At 41.2% G+C, this 10,788-nt stretch overlaps 3 protein-coding genes across 3 annotated transcripts in view; 1 reads left to right on the forward strand and 2 right to left on the reverse strand.

The window, feature by feature from the left end:
- Positions 1-1,771: 1,771 nt before the first annotated feature.
- On the reverse strand, positions 1,772-3,633 carry LOC110003904 (cystatin-C-like). The gene is made up of 3 exons (XM_065959588.1): positions 3,281-3,633; positions 2,254-2,376; positions 1,772-2,115 (listed from the first exon to the last, which is right to left on the reverse strand). Exons 1-3 carry the CDS (start codon positions 3,494-3,496, stop codon positions 2,041-2,043), a joined length of 414 nt encoding a protein of 137 aa, XP_065815660.1. The 5' UTR covers positions 3,497-3,633; the 3' UTR covers positions 1,772-2,040.
- A 1,895-nt stretch (positions 3,634-5,528) lies between these two features.
- LOC110003905 (cystatin) lies at positions 5,529-8,805 on the reverse strand. Its single transcript, XM_020659467.2, has 3 exons — positions 8,525-8,805; positions 6,807-6,917; positions 5,529-5,893 (listed from the first exon to the last, which is right to left on the reverse strand). Exons 1-3 carry the CDS (start codon positions 8,720-8,722, stop codon positions 5,816-5,818), a joined length of 387 nt encoding a protein of 128 aa, XP_020515123.2. The 5' UTR covers positions 8,723-8,805; the 3' UTR covers positions 5,529-5,815.
- A 1,008-nt stretch (positions 8,806-9,813) lies between these two features.
- Positions 9,814-10,788, forward strand: part of ephx5 (epoxide hydrolase 5) — a 7,303-nt gene continuing 6,328 nt past the window's right edge. Inside the window, 3 exon segments of the mRNA XM_065959584.1 lie at positions 9,814-9,949; positions 10,044-10,100; positions 10,236-10,449. Of these exon segments, the coding sequence (XP_065815656.1) occupies positions 10,078-10,100; positions 10,236-10,449 (237 nt within the window). The 5' untranslated portion in view covers positions 9,814-9,949; positions 10,044-10,077.

Genomic DNA, 10,788 nt, shown 5'->3' on the forward strand with positions numbered 1-10,788 from the left:
CTCTGTGTGGGACATGAATCTCCAAAGGATATTTCTGAAACCTGTTGGACCCTGTAGAGGACAATCTGGTCTTTCTAATGAGCGGCGCCATCTCGACTAACACATTTCATGGTGGCAAGAGAGGTAAGGTGTTGGTATTAAAAACCTACATTTCTGCTTTTTCTTAAAATAAATAGTGAACACGTTTCAGATGGCATTTTTTTTTTTGGTAAGGTGTGTTATGGCAATTAAAAGTGTTGCTCACCACTTCAAACTTGTGGAATCAGCATCAGGGGGAAACCAGCTTCTGGCCCAGACCGACACAACGTTCAGCCTCTTCACAAGAAACTGGTATGAGACACGACTGCTGTATTGGAAAACAGCCGAACGATCGGAGTTTGAACCTCAGTGTTTTCACGTTGAAGTGCAAGTTCATGAAGTTTGAGTTGGACGGCGCACAATCGCTGCATGTTATTACTATGCAACACTTTTACGCAAGACTGTCGGCTGCATCCATTGACAATTAACCCGACTGCAGAGTGTGTTTTTGTGTTGGAAACTGGATTTGATCGGCCAATAAACAAGTTATGTTGGTCGAAAGCTTTTGGCCTGCTTTTCTGTCTCATTGTGGATGTCGATTGCTGCGCAACAAGCAGTTTAAAAAAACAAAAACGCTAACATGTTGCTGTAAATTACATTGCAGTGATTGATGTTGAAATGCCGTCAGCTAAAAGAAACATTAAAATCACTTCTAAAAGCTTGTGTACACAGAAATGTGCCAGGAAAAAAGGAGTGCAAGATGTAAACAAGCCAAGAAGTTTGTAGAAAAAAACTCTGTTAATGGAGTCAAGTGAAAATGTAAATTCAGTCAATTCCGAGCTTGCCACGTTCATTCAGTGTTATCAAGATGAAGCTCACATGCACGAATCTTTAAGCAAGGAAGGAGACATGTAATAGAAGCTCAAGAGGAAAAGCCGAGGAGAGAAAAGGAACAACTGGAACTTGAAACGGAACTGGCTGTAACAAATGCAAAGCTTCAGGTCTTGGAAATAAATTCATCAGCGTGTGGCTCAAAATATTCAGATGGCATGAACTCTTACTTTGAAAGGAACTATTCTCAAAAGGTCAGTGCATTAAATCCCAATGCACCAGTAGTTGAAGGAAATGTTATTGCTGGACTTGATACCATCTCTCATCCACAAGATGTTAAGCCCAAACAAAGACAAGAAACACAAAAGGATGAGATGTTACAGCTTCATGCTCCAGTAAAAGTGACTGAAACTGCTAATGAACATCAAGCAGGACTTGTATGTAAGCAGACTGACGACTATCAGAATGACATTGTAAACATAATGCAGAGACAAAATGATATTACTTCTCTGCTGGTCCAGCAAAATCTGAGTTCTATTCTCCCACCAAGAAACATCCCTGTATTTGATGGAGACCGTCTTCAATACAGGTCTTTCATAAGAGCTTTTGAGAATGGCGTGGAGGAAGCTAATAGGCGCGACTGCTTGCATTTTCTCAAACAGTACACCAGGGGGCAACCAAGAGATTTGGTGCACAGCTGACTTCAAAAATGGGATACCATAGAGCTAAAGGTCTTTCAGCAGAGCATTTTGGAAATGAATACAAAATTGCAGCTGCCTATATGGATAAGATTCACAACTGGCCACTTGTTAAAAGTGAGGATACTAAAGCACTACAATCATTCTCACTGTTTCTCGAGATTTATGCAATGGCGGATTTATATATGTGACCTTTAATACCCAGACACATCAACACAATCACATGCTGTTAAAATGTGTTTAATTTTTAAACATTGTGTATTTCATGAGGTAGTTTTGATGATAATGCATTATAAAGTTGTTTCACTAAAAGTGAAATCTGAAACAGACTTTTAAAAGATTATCACGTTTAGAGTTGTAAACAGTTTACAAAGCTAAGAAGCCATTTGAAGTGATACAGGTCTTGTGCTTTATCTACAGGAAATAGAAATCTGGAAGGAGATTGTGCTACAATGTGGGAGCACTGAATGATTTTCCTGCGTTGGTTTTCTTCTTAGCAGGTCTGCGTAAACTCTTTGCCGGTCGAGGTCCAGGATCTGACCCACACCGTGAATGAGCATTGGTAAGGCTGAGGAAGGAGAGCACATTTTATACATGAATCATCAATTCATCAGTATAAACAGTTTAATAAATATATCCCGTTTAATCCTGAATGAGCAAAGAAGGCATTTTCTAAAAGCCACAGTCAGGTCCCTCAAGTCTTTACCTTAGCTTCATCTGGGTCTGTATGGACGACACACAATCCATTCTCCTTGTCATTTGCATCCACTTTCAGGCACTGGGTCCTCGCCATAGTCACAGTGAAGAAGTACTTAACACCTTCAACCACCTGTGAGGACAAGAGGGCGGGTCAAGGAAATACAGATCAGTAACCTCAGTAGAAACTCTACGGCAGATGAAAAACAAAATCTCAATGAACAACCACTGCAATCAAGCCAACTTGATAAATGACATTTTAATTTACTCTGTTTTTGGGTCTTAACTTTAGGAGTTGGAGCTGGTTTGATAGGGCCGGGCGTGGGATCATACGTTTGTATTCAAAAGAACAACATTTCACTAAATGCGCAATAAAACAAAACTTATTACTTATCTCACAACATGGAAAAATATTTTATAGAACTTAAAAAACATTTAAAGAAACAAAAAAGAATATTACATGAAATGTTAAAAAAAAAAAAAAAAAAAAAAAAAAAATCATAAAAACATCTCGTGAAACTCAAAGATGTTTCACCAAAAGCGAAATTAAATTAAAAACATCAGGAATCCAAACTAACTACATAAAAACAGTAAGATAAGAAACTGTAATTTCACTAATTTCCTCTTCTTGCTGTTCTTGAAATGTTTTTGCGTGTAGTGACTTTCAGGGCCTTCTGTAATGGTGCGTTCAGGTGTCCCTCGGATGGTCCCAGATTAATGTGCATTTTACAAAGTTCTCTGAAAGTCATTTTTTCGATTTGTCCGACACCACGTGAATGCAGCAGTTCGCTTGCACGTTTCGTTAGTGCGTAGGCCTCCTACAGCAGCCTGCTAGTTCAGAGTTTAGAGACAGGGAGGGTCATGCCCCATGAGGGATTTAGAAGGGAGTATACCCTGAGACTGAAAAAGAAGTGCGTCACACCACTGACAGAGACCACACCTGATATCCGGCTTGTCTCCAGGTGTGTGAGTGTTCACAGAACTGTAACAAACTCGAGTTTGTCAACAGCCACAGATCAAAGGGAAGCCTTACTCACCTGTTTCTCGGCCTTTATCACCTCCTGCGGCATGGTGTAGTACATATCGTTACTCTGCTGGTTGTGTTCTTCCACCGCAGACTTCAGAAAATCTAGAGCCTCCTCATTTTTTTTAATGTCTATTTCATCGAGACCCCCGACCCCGACCCCGACCCCGACCCCGACCCCGACGGAGAAAAGCGCCGTAAGAACAAGAAGCACCAACTTCCACATCATGTTTCTGTCACCACTGAGCTACTGCAACGACTCCATGCCTTGATGTTTTTCCTCCTTATTGTAGGCGGATGTTAATGCATCACAGCTGTTGTTTTGGGCTGGGTGTGGCACACCTGGCAGGTAGGCTAATTAAATATCGTTGCATCTGTCTAGCAAGTGTGATCAGTCCTCTCAGGTATGTATGCTGCATTCAGGTGCTGCTCGGGTGGTCCCAGTTTCCGAGTTGGGAAGTCATTCTTGAGCAGGTGTTCATGTGCATTTTACAACTCGGAAACTCGTTTTCCGGTTTGTCCGAATCCACATGAATGCAGCATAACAGCCGAGGAATGCATCCCTTCTATCTGCAATAATGCCAAACTGAGAAAACCATTTTTTAAATATATATTGTAATATGAACTCCAGGTTAACCATTTCAGTTTTACAGCTAAAACTGCACTTTGCCTTTGTTTTACTGCTGAATAATTATAAGGCCAAACACTGATGGGCTGCAGTATCTAACAATTGTTAATGGGTTTTAATGTAATTGAGTTGATAAACAAGCTGTATATTATTTTCCACTCAATTGTTTTGTTTCCTATTTTATTTTATAGATCAGATTAAAATATCTGTTTATGTTATAAATGAAATCTTACAGTTACTGTATGTTTGGGTATGTGAGCAACAATTCATATGAACTGAACAATTGATTAAAATCAATTAATCAATGAATTAAACACTGAATGCAACACATGAATGCGTTCTACGAGACACATGTGACACACATGTAATTATAGAACAGTTTTATCAGCCTGGGCATCAATTACCAAAATGTACTCAGGGAGCGATATAAACATAACTTTTACATCTTTTTGAGACTTCAAAAGTGCTCGATAAACAGAAACCACCACTGCTCTCTCTCTTCCACTTGTAGCAGTCGTTGGATACAAATATTACTTTAAGATCTGTAGATTTATTTTTACTTCAGCTTGTCTACTTTTGGCTTGTAACATAACAGTGATTGAATCGTTTTAAAACACGTGGTATCAAAAATAAGTGAAACATTTTCACAACTTTGCTTTACATATCTCCCTTTTCTGCGTAATTTTACCCATTACATGAGTGATGTAAAAAACCTCCCCAGTTCTGATAAAATTGAGTGCGTTTACATTGAGTGTCCTGGTTATGAGCCTTATCCTGGTTGGTCCTAAAACAAAGGCAAACTGCAGTATCTGACACCTTCATGGTGAAAGTGTCACTTACTGCAGTTTGCCTTGGTTTCACAGTGTATTTTACAGATACTGCATAACTAAAAAAAACCCAATATTTTTGGGAAATAAAGCAGTAGAACTATGAAACTCTCACAGATTGAGGAGCAGATACTGCACTTACGATTTTTGCAAAAAAGTGAATTTCACAAAAAGTGCAGATTTGGCTTTGTAGGGCAGAAGGAAGTGTCTGAAAATGTTATAAATCTTACTTCTGGGGGCAGATCTGTGATGACAAAGTATGTGACGTTCATACTTATTAAAGTTAAGTGTCCTGACGCATTTTCATTCGCCCGCGTTAAGACGACTTCAAACTGCGTTTTGGCTCTTAAGTGTCTGAAGAAGAAACTTAAAGCAACAGTATGGAGGAATTTGGTTTGATGCGTTATGAAAATACACATTATGTATCTGACATTTTTCTGTGTCTGTACCTTTAAATATGTAAATGAGCTGTGTCTGACCACGCCCCCTCTCTGGAAGGGCTTGGGTGTACTCGGTCTTTCTCGCTCCTTGTCCTATTGTTTACAGTGAGAAGGCAGACTCAGAGGGCAGAACAAACACCTAGCTGTGGGAGTGTCACCCACCTGGGGGAGGGGCTACTGCCCTTTGTGATGTCATGAAGGGAAAATCTCCAAACGGCCTGTTTGAGCACACATTTTCTGAAAAGTGGAGCAGGCACAAGACGGAGAGGATGGACTTTTCTCATTTTCTAGAGAGACTCTTGACCTCTGCACAAAGAATAAAATGCAAAACAGAACTCTCATTGATTGACCACATGGACACATTGATGGAAGTAAACATGCTGATAAAATTTTATTTCATTTAAAAACACGGTGGGGGGTTTTAAGGATGCTTATCTAAATTATGTGATTGTTTTTGTGATTATAAAACAAAAAAGTGCTACTCTAAAAGTTCCTCTACATCGCCTCAGTGCACAGAATAATCTGGCGTCTGCAACCTAGTAACAGTTACAAAACATAGGAAAGTTAATACTGTGGTATTGCTTCGTCCACAGGAAATACTACTCGTGGTGAAGGTGCAAAGCGCTGCGACTCTTTCCCCCCACGCAGGTCTCTTAAGTGCACGTCTGCTCCGTCAGTTTGATCTCGCCGCTCCACGGTTTATCCCACACTTTGAAGGTGCACTGGTAAGACTGAGAAAGACAAAGCACAGTGGACACATTTTTATAAACACATCCCAGAACAAACCCTCTTCTGCTACAGAACATTACATGGTCAAAGATAAACAGAAGTGTGTTTGCTTTGAGGGGATTTTTTGGCCTTGACTATTTGTTTAAACCTCTTCACCTCAGTAAACATGCCTGAACCCTTCCCTTCACTCTGTTTGGTGCCAGCTTGTCTCCACGGTAACCCAAATTAAAAAAGCCTGACGGTTTCAAAGAAGAGGGGGGGCGGGGGGGGGGGGGGAGCATACTCTTGTTTCACAATCTGATGGCAGTGTCTTGCATCCCTGAAACATTCTTTTTTTTTTTTTGAGAGCGTGCACAGCTAAACGCTCAAATTAGACACGAGGCAGCAATCAGGTGTCGAGAAAAATGTTTCTGTTTCAAATGTGCTCTCCTTGTGATGTCACAGTGGGATTCTGGTAAAAAAAAAAAAAATCCCCTCCCCTCCCCTGATATCTCCACCTCCAGCCTAGAGTAAAACTTTTGTGCAGGTCTGCCATTTTTATTCCCTCTACAGAGGAGTGATGTCTACGGGGAAAACTCGGGGGGGGGGGGGGGGGGGGGGGGGGGGGTCATTACATTTAAAGAGACACACACACCAAAACGGAGCGTTCTGAGAGAGCTGGTTTATACAGGGTCACAAACCTCCTCTGGTGCTTGAGTCATGTTAGATTTTGACCAAAGCACAGCACAGATGTTTCACTGTTTGAAAAGGTGGGGGAGGGGGAGAATATGTCCCCTTTAAATTAAAGGGACCATCACTGGGCTGCCAGTGCCAATGATAGAAAATGGTTTTATGGTATGATATTTGTCTATATTGGTTGACTAAAACAATAGTTGATTTTTTCCCAGGTTGTAGTCCTTTTTATGAAGACTGTACCTGAGCCTTTGCTGGGTCCTCTTGGATGGCGCACTGTTCAGTTGCAGCGCTCTTACTGCAGGAGGTCGTTGCCATTCTCACAGTTATTATGTACAAGTAGCCAGCGACCATCTGGAAGGAGACGAGAGTGGGTCACAGAAATACAGATTAAGGATTACCTCAGTAGCAACACACATATAAAGACCAATTTAATACAGCAGCCAACATTTCCCAGTTCAGACGACAACGTCTTGATAACCACTGTGCACACGGATCAGCAAAAAAGACTAAGACTGTAGAATATGTGTAGACCAGTAGTTCGGTCCCAGAAGATCTGGTCAGTGTTGCCAGGTCCGCTTGTTGTAAGCGGCTTTGGGCTTGTTTTTCTGTAAAGTTGCTTGCAAATATCGTCAGTCACGGGTTGCAGCTTTTTGGGCTTGTTTTCTAAAGTGCAGTTGCTTGTTTGGGCTTTCTTTGCTCCCTGTATGAACCCCGATTCACTCCCAACTCTCCACAATAAAGCAAAACACAATCGCAACAGTTACTTTGTCCTTTTCCAAGAACCGTCCATAACCCTGTTTCCTTGGTTAGCCCGCCCGCCCGATCTATCTATCTATCTATCTATCTATCTATCTATATATACTGTTATCGAGTGGCCTCTGTTTTACACTATGTGGTAGGTTAGGTCACCTGTTGGGCTTCATTTTATTTCTTTGAGGAGCCAGCTCGCTTGTTTTGGGCTTGTTCCCATATAGCTGGTTGCTTGTTTCTCTCGCGAGATCTGGTAACAGTGGATCCGGCGTTAGTTGCGGTCAGCTCACATATGTGCATATAACTTTGTGCAGAGCTGTTCCCAAAGAGGAGAGAGTGGAATCAGTGGTTATTAAGAGAGAAACAGCTGCAGTCAGCGTCTTTGAAACAGTTTGTCACCTCCCCTTGTTGCGAGAAAAACAAACCATGTAACTGCCTCCCATGTTTAGTTTTTTCTCTTTTATTATTGTAACAGATAATTATTGTATTATTATTATCTGTTCTGCAGTCATTGAGGCGGAACTAATTATTATTGATTGTTCCGCATGCAGCAGTTTTGCCGACGCACCTCGACAGACGTGACACAACAACAGGATGAAGAGCGGAATAAAACTAAAGAAGTTAACACACATTAAAAGATAGATCTCCGCGAGTGGGCGTGGCTTCGGTGCATTCCGTGGACACGCCCACAGCATCCCAGAGGAGAGAGAGCAGCTACATTTTTCATGATTTTGAAGCTTAATTTTATAAACTTGCACGTTTTTTTCATTGCTGAAATTTGGCCTGGTGGTTAATAACACATTCTTCTTTTGTATAAAAAGCTAAAAAACATATATATATTTTTTGGTTTACAGGGACTTTAAGGAGAGTAAAGAAGGATTAGCCCCTCTTAGATAATAAGCAGCCTACGAGGTGTGTGTGAGTTTTACTGCTTTGTTTATGTAAATATTTTATATAAATATAAATATAAATATAAATAAGCGATGACGCGGGAATTGTTCTACTAATTGAAAGTGAGTAAATGAAAGTGTGTTATCTACGTTGTCTAAATGTTAACTCTTTAAAAGACAAAGGAATGACCCCCTGTGGTGTTAAACAGCTGTTCACAGGCCCAATGAAAACAAAGCGCAGATAGTTTAACACCTGGACTGTCCCTCTCCACTAGACCACAGCCTGTTAACGTCCACTAATCCAGTCTGGACTCTCACCTGTCTCTGGACCTTGATGACCTCCTGCGGCTTGGTGAGGAGCAGCCTGTTACTCTGCCTGTTGTGTTCGATCACCGCGAAGTTCAGGGCGTTCACAGCCCCCTCATTGGAGGCACTAATGTCGGTCGGTCCGCCGATCAAACCCGCCAAGCCGACGGAGAAACCCGCCGCGAGAAGAGGGAGCACAATCTTCCACATCGTGATTTCTGTGATCGCAGGAAAAGAAACGAGAAAAACAACTGGACGCTGCCCTCCCTGTTATATAAACAAAGACGACGTCACGACCGAGGGACGTGCGCTGGGAGTGGCGCTTCCCGTCAGCCAATCACAAAGCTCCTGGTGCATTCCGGTGTACCTCGGAATTTACAGAGTTCCCGTTACTTCTTAGGAAACTGACAGTGTATCTGAATCATGAGATTCAGACTTCATCTCCAAATGTACAAATTGATGCTTCCAATATGTTTTATGTTTTTCTAGTCTTGTGTCTTTTCTTAGCATTTATTTTATATAGCATATAGCATTTATATATATTATATACATACATATTTACATATATATGTACTGTACATATATTCTAGTTTTATTTAAACTTTCTTAATTGCACTGTACGTTGTTACTCTTATCTTCTATACTATTTTTTATTTTTGCATTGTTAAGGAGAGCTTGGAACCCAAACATTTCATTGCCAGCTATGACTGCTTTGCCTGTTATGTTGTGCATTTGACTAATAAAGATAACTTGTAACTTGTATTTAGCCTGGTTAACCCACTAACTGTTACAAACTATCAATATATTATAGATAATGAATGAGCTAGTTTGTAGGAGCCAATTTAGTGTGTGTGTATTTATGTATTGTATTTCAATGGCTTTTGTTTATATGTTTATTTATTTACTTAATTTGGGAACATCCTGTTCTTACTGTAACACAACATAACGCACGTAGGCTATTTAAGAGAACAAAAGAACGACAACCAACAGTATAATCTCGGAAATAACAACTCATCATATCATCATCACGGTTTGTCTCTGCTTCATATGTGACAATAAACTGGAACATCAGAAAGTACTTTCATTTTGGACATTTGTTTATTTTTTACACGTCCATACACCTGTGCAAGTGACTAAAGGCAAGAGAAGAAATCTGGACATTAGATAGTCACTACACAGTTCATCGGCTGGTCGTTCACCAAAATGTCCTTCTGTTGTGTCAAACTTTGCCAACCTGAATGTAAAATGTTTAATCCGGAAACTCGTTTTTCCGACACCCCCTGAACGCGGAACTGATAAGGTTTTGCTTTACCAGCTTGTTTTACCTGTGAAGTGTGCTCGTTTTGGACACCAGTGAATCCCGTACCCGTACCTTCTCCCTTTTCCAAACGGAATCCAAACATTATCTCCAGGCACCTTTTAAAGGAGGCAAACGAGGTATGCTGAAATGCTAGATTATTGGGTTTAAACGCGGTTCTGCAGTTCTCTAAGTGCTGTTTGCAAAATGAAAGTTTGCTGAACTCTGTCCCAGTGCAGGTTTAAAGACTTCACCTTTGGACCTCACTATGCAAAGACTTCAGGTGTTAAAGTAAGGAGCTTAGGCAATCTGTAATCACCAATAATCAAAATGTATCCACATGCAATTACTTTTAAAGATATCAGAGCTGGTGCCACCTTCAAGGACTTTTCTATCATCTACTTTTTTGTGTCATTCTTTTTGCAGAGACGCTTTGCTTGGCTTGGATCTGATCCAAAGGCAGGCGCTGGTGGGTTCAGCGGTTGCAGCGGGGGGACTTCTGGCCTACATGGTCCACAGAAGAAGACAAGTGAAAACGATTCCGCTCGGCGAAGGATGGTGGGGAGCCGGAGAGAAACCACTGACAGAGGATGATAAAATCTACCCATTTAAAGTGGAAACCTCAGAAGAAGAAATCAAGGTCCTTTGAACTTTATTAATTTGCCATATTGAATAAAACTACTGCTGCCATTTTCCCTCTGACGTCATTTCAGGATGAGCTGCACGTGTGATCAGACATCCTTTTTCCTGCCGTAAGTCAGAGTGAGCTGATGTGAGAACACAGCAGGATATAATCAGGAGAATTCACCTGGAGCCAGTGGGAGGGGCCAGTGGGAGGGGCCAGTGGGAGGGGCATAGCGTTGTATAGTGTTGTGAGGTGCATGTGTGAACAACCAGATCAGGAGGATTTCAGGGGCAGTCCACACGAGGGCATGTGTGAAAACGGCTTTAGAGAGGGCGGGGTTTATGACCGATACTG

Source organism: Labrus bergylta, chromosome 10 (genome assembly GCF_963930695.1).
Source record: "Labrus bergylta chromosome 10, fLabBer1.1, whole genome shotgun sequence".
Classification (NCBI taxonomy): Eukaryota; Metazoa; Chordata; class Actinopteri; order Labriformes; family Labridae; genus Labrus; species Labrus bergylta.

Coding starts and splice junctions, on each gene's coding strand:
- LOC110003904 (XM_065959588.1), bottom strand. CDS start 3,496: ATGATGTGGAAGTTGGTGCTTCTTGTTCTTACGGCGCTTTTCTCCGTC. Junction 2,377..3,280: donor TGATAAAGGCCGAGAAACAG/GTGAGTAAGGCT, acceptor TTGTCCTCACAG/GTGGTTGAAGGTGTTAAGTA. Junction 2,116..2,253: donor CAGACCCAGATGAAGCTAAG/GTAAAGACTTGA, acceptor CTCCTTCCTCAG/CCTTACCAATGCTCATTCAC.
- LOC110003905 (XM_020659467.2), bottom strand. CDS start 8,722: ATGTGGAAGATTGTGCTCCCTCTTCTCGCGGCGGGTTTCTCCGTCGGC. Junction 6,918..8,524: donor TCATCAAGGTCCAGAGACAG/GTGAGAGTCCAG, acceptor GTCTCCTTCCAG/ATGGTCGCTGGCTACTTGTA. Junction 5,894..6,806: donor AGGACCCAGCAAAGGCTCAG/GTACAGTCTTCA, acceptor TGTCTTTCTCAG/TCTTACCAGTGCACCTTCAA.